This window comes from Electrophorus electricus, chromosome 3 (genome assembly GCF_013358815.1).
Source record: "Electrophorus electricus isolate fEleEle1 chromosome 3, fEleEle1.pri, whole genome shotgun sequence".
Taxonomy (NCBI): domain Eukaryota; kingdom Metazoa; phylum Chordata; class Actinopteri; order Gymnotiformes; family Gymnotidae; genus Electrophorus; species Electrophorus electricus.
This window is the reverse complement of record NC_049537.1, coordinates 16,559,349-16,573,198: the sequence shown is the minus strand read 5'-3', so window position 1 is coordinate 16,573,198 and position 13,850 is coordinate 16,559,349. Positions and strand designations below refer to the sequence as shown.

General features: G+C 39.2%; 1 protein-coding gene across 9 annotated transcripts in view; it reads left to right on the top strand.

The window, feature by feature from the left end:
- Positions 1-13,145, top strand: part of ptprt (protein tyrosine phosphatase receptor type T) — a 199,331-nt gene extending 186,186 nt beyond the window's left edge. For 8 of the 9 annotated variants that reach the window (XM_035524516.1, XM_035524514.1, XM_035524513.1 and 5 more), the window contains 7 exons: positions 1,488-1,637; positions 2,651-2,824; positions 3,917-4,048; positions 5,283-5,408; positions 6,827-6,990; positions 8,284-8,419; positions 12,847-13,145. In XM_035524516.1, coding sequence (XP_035380409.1) covers positions 1,488-1,637; positions 2,651-2,824; positions 3,917-4,048; positions 5,283-5,408; positions 6,827-6,990; positions 8,284-8,419; positions 12,847-12,900 — 936 coding nt within the window. In that variant the 3' untranslated portion in view covers positions 12,901-13,145. Of the gene's footprint in view, positions 1-1,487; positions 1,638-2,650; positions 2,825-3,916; positions 4,049-5,282; positions 5,409-6,826; positions 6,991-8,163; positions 8,195-8,283; positions 8,420-12,846 lie in introns of those variants that run through there. The other variant, XM_035524515.1, reaches the window with a different exon arrangement.
- The last annotated feature ends 705 nt before the right edge of the window (positions 13,146-13,850 follow it).

Here is a 13,850-nt window from a genome sequence, read left to right as displayed (position 1 = left end):
AAGTTTAAATATTTATATGTGAAAGCCCTGTCCCATGCTAAACTATGACAGAATAACCAGCAATAATTGATTACTGCCAGTTTTCTATTATCTGTCACCATACATATAGGAGAGTAAAACTAAAAAGGCTTGTCCAGTGTGTGCAGTTTTCAGATCTGTTTATACATTTGATATTAATATCATTGTTTTTGTCTGTTGTTATATATAAGCGATGCATTGGCATGTATTTTAATGTCAGCTGTTGCATGATTGGTTACAAACAATCATCACTTTGCTCCATCACTTATTTAAACAAAAAAAACTATGTTGAAGACATGCTGACCGAGTCATATAGGCAAAAGATGCATACTGTTCTTTTCGTTCATCTAATTTGATGCCTCAGATATACTGCATATGTGAGATAGTATTTAAAAATATTAAACTAAACTTAACTCTGGCCATAATGGGTTTCTGGCGGCAGGTTGGGTCTGCCCATAGCCTCAATCCACTGGTAAGTACTAAACAGTACTAAACAACACAAAGCAATTAATCTTTTAAAATGTTTTCCCCCACTCTCTGTTTTCCAAAAGAGCTTGGAGGTCAGCTCTCCACAGCTTTGCTTAGGGCCGGCTCAAAGGCCTGCAATTAACATTCAAACTCCTCAGCCGTAGGCACTGTCCAGTTAAAGTGCCTAATACCTGATAGCCAAGGTCTTTGCAGTGGGACCTTGAACTCCTTCTTAGAGCTGCTGGCCCATTGATTTTGCCAATACTGAGCATAAATATGAGGGTTCAATCAGCTATACCACGATCAAAAATTATGACTCTAACAAGTATCATTTATGGACCATTTTTCAGGTGAACTGTAGGCTTAATACTGTGTATTTACAGTATAGCGTATTTAGTTTATCATCACCTATAACGTTATACAGCAGTTGTCCTAATAGAGTTTGAGAAGTATCAGTGAGTATGTTCATGAATTATGCATGTTGTCTGGTCTGAAGATTGTAATGAGCTAACCTTTTAAAATCAGGGAGGTATCATTTTAGCACTCCTAGCTGAGCCAGATTTATTCATGAAATAAATTCCCAGCCCGTGAAATCTCTCAAGATATGGCATGAATTTCAAAAGTGTGATTATATTTTTTGTAATGCAGAAAAGGAGTGCTTAAGATTTTTTTTAAGGGATGAGATTTATTGTGAAGAAGCTTCACATATAGTCACATATATAGTAGTGAATATAGTATGTATGTGTTTAACTTCTTTAAACTGAAACAACTCTTGGTGTGCTTATTTACGTGCTTACTCACTGGCTATGTGATATTCTAAGTGTAAATAAATGTAAATGCCATCTAATGCCTGGCAAATAAAAATTTTGAAATGTACTACTGCATAATTTACTACTCTGTATTTTACAGAGTGTTTTAGCATGCTGTGGATGAAAAGGAGGAGGAAGGCCAGGTGCAGAAGTTGCATCTCATATGGCTGGTGTTGTGTGTATCTCTGGCAGGAGCAGTATGTGTTTGTGCATGATGCCATCCTGGAGGCATGCTTGTGTGGGAACACAGCTATCCCTGTGTGCGAGTTCAGGGCCATCTACTACAAAATCAGCAGACTGGACCCCCAGACCAACTCAAGCCAGATCAAAGATGAGTTTCAGGTAAAACAGACGTTATACACACTCTTGTGAGAGGTTATGTGAATGTTTTGTGAGAATAAAAAAAAAAAAAAAGATTACATAACAGGGGTACTGAAGTTGCTTTCTTTTTCAGCATGTCAGTGCTAGTCAATAGTGGACACTTAGATTGGAAAGATTCTTCAAGGCCTTATTTCACCTTTTCTTCATACCCTCTGAAGCAGCTCAGAGAGCAGAAGTGCTGGAATTCATAAAAGCCAGCTGTCAAAGGCTTCAGAAAGTCACCAGCCCTTGTTTGGGGCAGTGGCCTTGGTCACAAACCACCTTCACCGAATTAGGCTCCCCACTGAAATTCAACAGAGCGTTATGTCAACAAACTCCACATTTCCAGGAGTGCTTTGCTTTGGATGTGCTGTTACTTCTGACAACCTAATGAAGCCACCGCGTGGCGTTGTTGAGAGCATGAGGTAGTTTCTTACATGAATTGAGGAAGTTTCAATTAAAAGAATGGAGCTATTTCTTCTCACTGCATGTCGAGCTGCAGCTCCTGGTCTATGGGGGAAGGGGAATCTTTCAGATCTGTCAGGTGTCCCGTAGAATATGATGAACGCCCCCTTGACTCTGTTCAACCCAGGTTTTACCCATCTCTGCCACTATCTATCTATCTTTCTATCCTTGCTTCCTTCTATTGTTTTTCTCTCTCTCTCTCTTACTCTCTCTCTCACTCTCCTGTCTCCCTTATCTCCCTCCTCTATATCCCCTTCATCCTGTTTCTCTTTCCATCATCATCACCAACTCATACATAAGTAACAGGCAATCTTTGGTTCAGTAAGACATTGATGCAGGATAAGGTTTGAGCTGTAGAGCAGAAGGAACAGGTTTCATACACCGAGTAAACGTGCTTGAAATTCTTTTTTATTGTTTTTATTTTATTTATAAGTTTAGTAAACAAGTTTTGAGGTATTTGCAAGCACATATATGAAATTGTCATTCCTGTATACATCACTCTCTTTTGTGTCTTCCTGTCTGTTTCTCAGACGCTGAACATCGTGACTCCACGGGTTCGTCCAGAAGACTGCAGTGTAGGCCTTCTCCCCCGGAACCACGACAAGAACCGGAGCATGGATGTCCTCGCCGTCGACCGCTGTCTCCCTTTCCTTATTTCCGTGGATGGCGAGTCGAGCAACTACATTAATGCAGCACTGATGGATGTGAGTGCGAAACCTTATACGGAACCATTCTGACCCATTCTCAAGTCCAGCCAACTGAGTAGTGCAGTAGAGGGGCCTAGGTAGAAACAATGAAATTGTGAGGAATGGAATGCAACTGAATCAAGTGAGAGGGAAACTCTGAAGAATTTGACCAGGTCCTGTTGTTTGTCAGTTTTTGATTGCTCTTTTTGTGATTCATTTGAATTTGAATTAACACGCTTTTTGAAAGGAGGTTTGAAATGTCCTACCATTTTACCTAAAGAACTTGGTTGTTGTAAGTCCAGGTAAGAGCGTTTACTTGGGGGAAAAAATCTAAGTCATTTCCATTACTCCTCAGTTGGACACTACAGCCTGCTATGATTGCTTTTCTTTTTACATGAAGCATACAGACACTGAGCTGGTTGGTTTTATTTTCTGAGCTCCTGATTGGAGTTGAATCTTGGTGAAGCTGCATTCTTACCCAACCATCACTCCCCATTTGAGGTTTATTGACTTTTGGGTTGTGCCGAACATTTCATCTGTGGCTGACTGTTTCTTTGAGAGGTAATCAATTGGGAGATTACAATGCAGTTCCCTCATAAAATCAAACCAGTTTAATGTGGAAGAGATGAGATGGCATCTCAACATTCTCTATGCACTGATTAGGCCTTAATCACTGGTTTAGTGAAGTTAAATGAACACTATAGACAATACTTACACAAGAAGATCATGATGTCAAGAGAAAAATCATCTTGAGAGAAATTATCATTGATGGGAAAGACAGTAAACAGATGAAGCAGTGTTTTTGTCTGTAACACCTGCAGTGTGCTATGTTTTATTAGCAAGGAGAAAGTGTATATCGTTTGTTTCTTCCTCTGTGTGCATGTGTGAGTGACAAGCTTGTGGCTGCCTGTGGCTCTTGCTTTGTTTTAAGGTGGAGGTTGTCAATAATGTTATCAGGCAGGATTATAACACTGTTGTCCTTTTAGCTACCATCTTTGCTTAAGTCAAATGAAGGCCAAGATATTTCTTTCTTTCTTTCTTTCTTTCTTTCTTTCTTTCTTTCTTTCTTTCTTTCTTTCTTTCTTTCTTTCCCTTCCACCCATCCTTTAGAGCCATAAACAGCCAGCAGCATTCATTGTGACGCAACACCCACTGCCCAACACAGTGGCTGACTTCTGGAGGCTAGTGTTTGACTACAACTGCTCCTCCATCGTCATGCTCAACGAAATGGATGCTGCACAGGTGCGGCTTACCTGGGGTCAGACGTGTTGCTGAAACTGTCCAGATTGAATCTAGCAGATTGAATTCACGTGTAATGAACTAAATGCTAAAACAGTTTGCACAGAAGCAGGTACATGCCACATTGCAGTAGTTGCGATTTTAATCAATGATAACAGATATCTAGCATCTATAGTTTTGCTATTTATCCAAATATTTTTTTTAAATGTGATTTCAATGTATGACAAAATAATCAAGATGTGATGCTTGGCCCTTGTGACTTTATAAAACAAAATTCTGAAAGAAAAAAAATAAAGCAATAGCAATCAAAATTCCAAGGAATGTTAAAGACCTGACTAAGCTCTGACAAGACAAACATGTTTTCTTATGGAGTAGATCAAATAACTGGTGTTATTGAGTCAGCTTGGCTAAAACTCTGTCCTCCAGCATATGAGCATCCATCAATACTGAATTACATTACCACCCATTGATTGAAGTAGTGGCTACTCTGAATGCAGGTAGCTTAAGTAGTGCTCCAGGGTGATTTTTCTGGAAGGGAACTTTGGACCAGGGTAGTCAGCTTTTCACTTTACACTGATCCCCTTCAATGGGTTCTTTATTAAATTTTGAGCCAGCCTGCTCATTTCAGATAGATGTATATGAGTGAGGGAAAATATAGGTACATTTTTTTTCCAGACTTATTTCTGTCATAATTGAAGAGTTCTTTGAAATGACACACTTGACTTCATTCTGATGTATTTTCCCTATGGTTATATGGTACAACCTCACCGAAGGGCTGAGCGAAATGCAAACTTAATGTCAGCAGAGGTATACATTTCAGAAAAATGCATTAAGTCTGACTGAGAAAATGAATGAAATTTTAGTTTTCACAAAGCAAAATGTTACTTTAAATATTTTATTGATATTATTGATATAGTAAATGTCCCCAAATCTTCCAATATATAGTAAATGTCTCTAGATTTTCCAATAAATATCCCAACTATGCTATTTCAAAGTTCACAATGTTTTCAAACAGAAACAAACCACTTTATAATGTTTTACAGACTATGCTGATGTTAAATATTTATTGAATAAGTGAAAGTTAGAAAATTATCAATACATGCCAGGTATTGTAAGATAACAGACATTGCATTGCTCTGGTAGATCTTCATTCAGCAGTGTTACAGCTTTGGATATATGGGAGTTTTTGGCTCTCACATCAATTATTTTTGCTGTCACTTATTTCCTCACGATCTAGCTGTGCATGCAGTATTGGCCAGAAAAAAGCTCGTGCTGCTATGGCCCCATCCAAGTGGAGTTCATCTCTGCTGACATCGATGAAGACATCATCAATCGGATTTTCAGAATCTGCAATATGGCACGGGTAGGACACTAGTGCTGGAGGACAAAATGGAAACTCTTGAGAGCACAGCAGTCTGTTGAAACTCGATGTACTCACCAGACATGCAGCTTGTCCGCTGATCTGCCCGTCTGATGTCACCCTGTCATTTGATCCAACAACAAATCACAGCAAGGGGCCAACAAATGAGTGACTGAGCTAATTTCCCTCAAAATAACACCAAATGAAAAGATGCGGTTAAACAGGAATGTATATGTCAACCATATTTCCCCAGTACTAAATGTCACCAAATCTCAGGAATCTTTGAACCTGAATAGCTTTGCCATCCACACATGTGCCAACATAGCCTCCATATAAGTATTTAGCTTCTGTGACTAACCTGGCTGAAGCTGATGTGGCAGGCGAACTGGACGTGGCTTGCTAGATCCTGTTTACTTTTTCCATGTGGGTTAATATTGTGCTACATTAGCTTGCATTAACATTCATTACTGATTCCGTGGCTAAAGGTTGCATGGAAAGAATCATCCCTCCTTCATTCCCCTCTTACTTAACCGCTGGTGAAAAAGATTTAGTAGCTAGCTATGCAGCACCAGCATGCTGCCATGGTATGAACACTGGCGTCACAAATTTGCCATGAAATGGCTCTATCAGCAGCATGTAATGTGTTGCTGCTACCTGCGCAGGAGAGCCTCTGATGTCTCTCTGTGGGTTGGCTTGTCAATAAGTGACATCGTGTAATAAAAGGTAGACAGCCACATATTAAAATTCAACATACATTCAGATATGTATATCTTTTGATTGACACATCACATAAAATTGTTTATATTCTGTACCGTTTCTGGTTTCCCTTTGCTATAGCTGTGCTTATTTAAATTTAGCTGACATTTTAATCCAAAGCAATTTACAATTATGACTGACTACAGTTCAAGGAATTGAGGATTAAGGGCCTTGCTCAAGGTCCCAACAGCAGAAACCTGGTGGTGGGGGGGCTTAAACTGACAACCTTCTAATTACTAGTCAAGTACCCTAACCACTGAGTTACCACTGCCACTGCCTTTCATGATTTGCATGTTTTAAAAAGGGCAGGTGATATCTGAGTCATGTGATTAACACTCCAGTACAGTCAAGAACTGTCTTCAAGAATGGAATGAACAGCAGGGGAGGACTTATAAGTATTATTTATTGGCCTTTTAGACCTACATAATAAAGTGATCAGTATAAAAGGCAGAGTTATTTTGTAGAGAGTTTCTGAGATGTTGAATAGATAGTAATCATCCTAATATGAAAACTGATTTTTGGGGAAAATGACTACTGAAACTTGTCAGGACATTGCTAACTTTCTTTCTCACTCTCTCTCTCTCTCTCTCTCTCTCTCTCTCTCTCTCTCTCTCTCTCTCTCTCTCTCTCTCTCACTCTCTCGCTGTCTCTCTCCTTACAATTAGCCACAAGATGGCTACCGTTTGGTTCAGCACTTCCAGTTTCTTGGCTGGCCAGCATATAGAGATACTGCTCTGTCCAAGCGCTCCATCCTACAGCTGGTGAGGCGGTTGGCCAAGTGGCAGGAGCAGTATGATGGTGGAGATGGACGTACCGTTGTCCACTGCTTGTGAGTACAGGTGCAGCCTACCACAATGCTCTGAGAGTGGGGAGCGCTGTGGCTGAAAACTGACCTCGGCTAACCAGAATTTTGTTAATTTTCCATATTTTGGCAAACTGTGAGATTGAACCCATTATAGAATACAGTATTTGAAATTAGCATGGAAAGGGTAGAAATATGCTTCTAAGACAAGGTCAAACAGTGAGCTTATCATCCTGAGTCTTCCCCAGGTCTTGAGCCTGGCAAATACCAAGGATCCAGGCAAAATCAATCTCTGACAATTTCATTATTCTCACAACACTGTCCAAAGAAGCTGAGGATGCAAACTGCATATAGAGTGTTTTTTGTAATTTAGCTCAAAATGTGATTCTTTTCATTCCTCTTGCACACTAACGGTGAACTGTTATAATATTGAATTTTATCCTGTGGTGATTTCCTTGTAATCTGGTCACCTTGTTTCATTGCCATCACTGCCAGTATTATTGCATTCATACCATTTTTGTGAATTGTTTTTCCACCCACAAGCAAAAAATTATTGAAAAATGCAGCACAGAGCAAAAGAGAAATTATTACTACCATAAAGTTGCTATTATACCTCAAGCTGTGCTTACAATACAATACACTTCATTACCTATTATTCTCTTGACAGGTCTAATGTTTTGGCCGATATAGCCAAAGAGGGTAGGCCTGTAGTGAGATTCAGCCCAGTAGTCACAGACTTTCTTCCTTGCCATGTTTTATTTAGCAGATGCCCTGCTCTGCTTTGAATTCACTAGTTGGGAAAATTGTTAGAGGGTATTCTCCACGGTAATGAGAATGACTGGAATGCTAAATTATTGTATAATATGACATTCAGGTACTTCTGGCCCTAGGAAGAGCCAGGCTTAAGCAATGTCATGTGGGTCTGTTTTAATGAGGATTAAAAGAAGCGACCAGGCATTTGATGGGCAGGCTGGTCATTACAGTTCAAGTCACTCCCCACCTGTCCAAATTTGCACTAGTTTAAGTGTGCGGCTTGTCACAGGCTAATCTGAGGTCAGTTGGTGAGGTCTGTGTTCTTCTGTTCTTTTTTTAATGAACTTCAGCCAGATGTAAGTGGCTCAACAAAGTCAGTATGCAAATATACACATTTACTGAGTCGGTAAGGAGATAAATAACAAATACTACATGATCTTTTTATAGGGGCTGAGAAAGAAAATGTATTGCTTGCCAAGTGAGTCATGTGACTATGAAACCCACAAGCCTAGTTAAACCATTGAAGGCAAGTTTTTTTGTTGCTGACATCTCTATCCCTCCCTGAAGGACGGGTGGAGGGCGTAGCGGGACATTCTGTGCCATCTGTAGCATCTGTGAGATGATTCAGCAACAGAACATTGTTGACGTTTTTCACACAGTGAAGACGCTCAGAAACAACAAGGCTAACATGGTTGAAACAATGGTAAGTCATAGATCTGCTCAAAGTAAAAAAAAAAAAAACATCCTTGAAAAGAAATTAAATCTGTAATGGACAATTTAGCATTCACGCAAATTAAATCATGCCAAGATACATTTTTGGGGTGAAGTTTACAGCAAAGCTGGGTGTACATAAATGCAAATAAATGCAAATGTATCTGATCAGCATTATCTGCATTAATAAGAAGGGTAGCTTGCTTAAAGTGTCCTTAACATTTGCATAATCGCATATTTTATAAATAGCAATCAGCCACAGCATTAACACCAGGACAGGTATGGCATTACAATGGCAAATGAACAGTCAGTTCTTGAAGTAGATGCATTGGAAGCAGGAGAAATGGGCCCATGTAGGGATCTGAAGTACACTGACAGGCCAAACTGTGGTGGCTAGACAATACTGCTATCAATATCCTAAATTCAATTATATAATCAAAACATATTTTTAAAAACAGACAAACTGATATTCGATTGTGGGGAAAGGCAACAGTGCCATGGCTGTCTGCCTCACTAGTTCTCACATGGGCCTTGACTGTAGCACTGAACGCATCACATGATGAACAGGAGCCACCAATTACTTTCACTGACTGAAAATGAAATGTAGGTCGGGCTTAAATGAGCAAATAGTTCTACAACAACTGTATGGTGACAGTAGCAGAGAGTTCACAACTCAGAAAGTGTTCTGCACGCCATAAAACTATGACAATTTTGGAACCTTGCAGTAAAGGTGTATGCAAGCTATAGGTATATAGTTTAACATTACAGCACTAGCAACCTATGGGAACATGTCGAAAATATGCATCCACATGAGTATGGCCTGATGTTTACATTTTTTTATACTAGCTAGCGTGTTGTAGTTTTTGTATCAAGTATTTAAGTAGTCTACTTTTTCATTTTAATTAGCACTTTATTGTAAATCGTCCCTCAGAATATAACATCGTTGTTATCACATTTCTCAGAATTGTGTGCCTTAAATTATTTAAATAAAAATACAAAAGTACAGGCTACTGTACTTACTAAATAGATATTGAAGGCTAGAAAAAGCTTTATGCCCTGCCTTCTCAGTGGTTTTATCATTATTAAAAGGTATGTTGAAATAATTATACCTATAGAAGTAGTTATGGTTTTCGCTCTTAAGCACAAATTAGATTTTCGAATGGTTAAAACCTGTGTGGGTTTGTTTTTTTTAGAAGAAATAATCAATTTTGACAGCACTAATAGACAACTGGATCAAAGCATCACCAGTAGTTCTTGTGGGATGTTCCTGGTATGCAGGGGTTAATACCTAACAACAATGGTCCAAGGGAGGACAACTGGTGAACCAGCAACAGGTCATGGTGCCCAAGGCTCATTCATGGGGATCAATGAGCCCATCTCGACCATTCCAAAGGAAAGACTACGGTAACTCAAATTGCTGAAAATTTTAATGCTGGCTCTGATAGAAAGGTGTCACCACACACAGTGCATTATAGCATGCTGCATATGGGGCCACAATCTGGTCAGATTGCCCAAGATGACTCAGGTCTCCCACGAAAAGCAAATACATTTGGCATGTGACTATGAAGCAGTGCAGGAAGGTGTCCTAGTCTGATGAATCACATTTTCTTTTATATCCTATGGACTGGTTGCATGTGTAATGCTCACCTGGGGAAGAGATGACACAAGGGTGCACAATGGGAAGACAGCAAGCCAGCAGAGGCAGCGTAAGGCAACGTGCTACACTGCAAACACTGGTCATAAATGGTCTGAGGAACATGATAAAGAATTGAAGATCTTGATTTGCCGTATGAATTCCCCAGATCTCAATTTTTTCAAACATCTTGGGAATGTGCAGGCAAAACAAAGTCTGAACTATGCAGTCTCCATCTCTCAGCTTAAAGGATCTAATGTTTGGCTGCTAATGTTTTGGTGCCAGATATCAGAGAAAATCTTCAGAGAGCTTGTGGAGTCTGTGCCTTGACAAAGATGATGACACGGTGTAACTGCAGTATACTGTAGTACACAATGTTTCCAAATAAACAGGATGCTTCAGACAGAAGTCCTTCATAATCTCTCTCACTCTTGCAGTTCTTGATTATATCTTTTCCCCCCACACTTGGGCCTTGGAAATGGAGGGTTTACACTGTTCCTGGGATTGTAGTCTGAGATTGATGTTGTCTTTCTTGGCATCTGTTGAAGCCATTCCTCCAGCTTAGGACTCACAGCTGCAAGTGCTCCATTGCCTTTGGGATAACAATGGTGTTAACCTTCTGCATTCTCTCTATTTCTTTTTTCTGTCCCTGGTATTTTTCCAGCCTTTCATATTCCTTTCTTTGGATGTTTCCATAACCTGGGGCTGGCACATATATTGCCACTGCTGTTTTATACATCTTATTCACTATCACAATGTCTGGTTGGTTTACCACTACTTGTTCATCTGTATGGATCTGTAAGTCCCACAGGATCTTAGCCATGTTGTTCACTCTGGTTACTCCCATTTGGAATTGGGGAGGAGGTGATGCATGTATCTTGGTGTATGTTTGACCAGAATCTTGAATCCCGATACTATGTACATTATATTTTTAGATAATTGTATATTTTTACTGTCATCCTACCACATTTCTCCAGTCTGTATAACATTAATTCATGTATATGTGTGAAATTTGAGAAATCGCTCTGCTTTTTATCAGAAGAAAGCAAGTATTCTATTTCATCTATTCCTGGTGTGTGACATTGTGTTGTATGTTTTCTTATAGATGATCCAGGCTTAGGTTGGACTGTCCTGGTGGACAGCTCTATCTGTCTATAGGAGGTGCTTCTGTATTAAGTCACTTAGGGTACATCTACATTATTCCCATAAGAGGTTGTTTCATAATCAAAACTCAGAGACAAGATATAAGTCAGAGACTTACATGCACTTTTAATGGATGAATTTGTATAGAATGTTTGGGGTAGACTTCCATAACATATCAAAATCATTTCTGACCGTTTGGATATTGGATAACTCAAGTCAAGTTTGTGAAACTCTTTGTTCAAAATGCTTTTTTTGCCTTCTGGCTGATGTCTTGTGTCAATAGTTCTAGACTTTTCATGATGCACTCTATTTTGTGAAGTGCACTATGCCTCTTTCCAGAAAAATACCTGCATGACACTATGCTTCCACCCTCATCCTTTTTCTTCTATACATAGTACAGTTCATTATGGCACACAGTTCATTATTTGTTCAGAAAACACCTCTAAAAGGTTAGGTTTTTGTCCTGGTGTTCACCTGTAAACTTCAGTCTAGTCATTTTATGGTGGTCTTGCAGTAAAAACTTTGACCTTGCACGACAGCCTTTCAGGCCATTGCAATCTCTTAACAATAGTGGATGTTGTACATAAGTACTGGATGCATCCAACTCCTTACTTTGTTGTCGTCTTGGGATTCATTTGAGCCTACTGGATCAAAGATCATTCAGCACTGGGAGGTAATGTTTGCCGTATTCCTGAACATATTTACATTTACAGCATTTGGCAGACACTCTTATCCAGAGGGGGTTACAAAACTTCTTGGGTCATCTCAAGAGTTTTATATTTGCACACAATTGCTTGCACTGATGCCCACAGTACATTCGGTTGTTTCGAAATCGATTTGCACTTGAGGAGCTGCACTTGAGGAGGTCCTTTTTTATGAGGTCCTGTCTGTACTGGTATGAAATTAAAAAAGGCACTGGCCCTAAAGATAGACATTTAAATATAACCACAGGTTATACCCATGCCCATAAAAGATTTATTTATAACACTGTTCATAAATAATACATACATAAATGTTAATATAATAAAAACAATACATGCTTTGTTCTCAAATCCATTATGAATATATCTCATCTCTGAATATATATTTAAGAATCTTGGTGATTATCTCATCTAAATAAATAAAGTAATATCAACAGTTGCTTGTAATTTCAAATAGTTTTGTCAAAAGCTGTTTTGGTAGTCTGCACAACACAGTTGTCAATTAAAGCCATCAAGCGTGGCTGTAGAAAATGAGAGCCATTCTTCAACTCCTGAAGAAGCTCTGGTCCCAAAGCAAAAAGCTGTTTAATTAGCCCCTCTCTTCTACTCACCTTCCAGACCTGTCAGTCTACTTCGGTAGTGGGTCTAATAGCTGGTCTCTGCAGGTGCAATTAGACATCTGGCTTTTCACCTTTCTGTGCTGTTAGCACTCAAACCATTACATTCAATTTCTGTCAAATGCTATGATACTGTGCAGCTGTCTACCAGGAAAAAAAAACAGATCCAAAAACATTAAAAACCTAGCATCCGACAGAATGTGCTCTGTGATGCCCCGGAGGGGTTTGTATGGTTTTAATATGCCAGAGGCTGGGATTGTGCATTAGTGCTTGCAAACGCTGGGGCCTTGCAAGTGACCATGACTCTCCTGGCCTTTTTGTTTAGGAGCAGTACAAGTTCTGCTATGAGGTAGCTCTGGAGAGCCTCAGCTCCTTCTGAGTGGGACAGGCCAAGAGATGAAGAGGAAGAGGAAGAAGAGAGCAGCCATTTTCAGAACACCACCTTTCAGACTCACTGACAGGCCTTTCCTGCCTGCTGTTATGAGAACATGAAGCAGAAAGATCACAGCCATGACATTTGCTCTGTGTAAAGTATTGTATAAAGAAATTATGAGTGAAGGGGAAAAAGATTTAAAAAAAAAAACCTGTATTCACCATTTTTTTTGTCCAGCATTGAAGCCTGAATCCTGGACTGTGAAGTGATCTTGTACAGTTTTTTTCCTATTTAGATATATGCCTTGAATGTTATCCCATCAATGTAAAGGGAGAAAAATTAACATAGAAAATGATGAAAAAAAAAACAAAAAGTGAAAAGCAGTGAAAAAATAAAAACAACTTTCTATTTGCCAGCTGGGAAGAACCAAAAAAAACCTTTTCCTAAGCTTATGTACAGCTTCTAAAGAAAGACAAGGCAACACTCAAATTAGTTTGAAAAGAAGCTTGTATTTTTATTATTCTGATGGTTTCGTGGTTCCTATCTCTCTCATGCATTCTCACACTGTCTGCTTTATCATAAACAGTTTGCAGACATTGCAAGTGGCAGGTTTTTAGTAGAATGATTTGTTGAAGGTTGGATCTTTTCAAATATTTCTTTTATATATCTAGTGCATATTAAGCCAGCTGAAGCTGTTTTCTTGTGTTTGTTTTGTTTTGCGTGTCTGTGTTCATGTGTGTGTGTGTGTGTGTGTGTGTGTGTGTGTTTTAAGGGTGTGTGTGTGTGTGTGTGTGTGTGTGTTCTGTCCTTCTGAGGACAAATAAGCTAATATATGTTTGCTTTGGTATTATGAGAGTGACATAGACAGTGAAACTAATGTTCAGCTTTTTCTGGAGTGTTTTTTGTTGAATCATTTGCACTTTACTGTTACCTCTAAATCATAACGTTTTCATGAC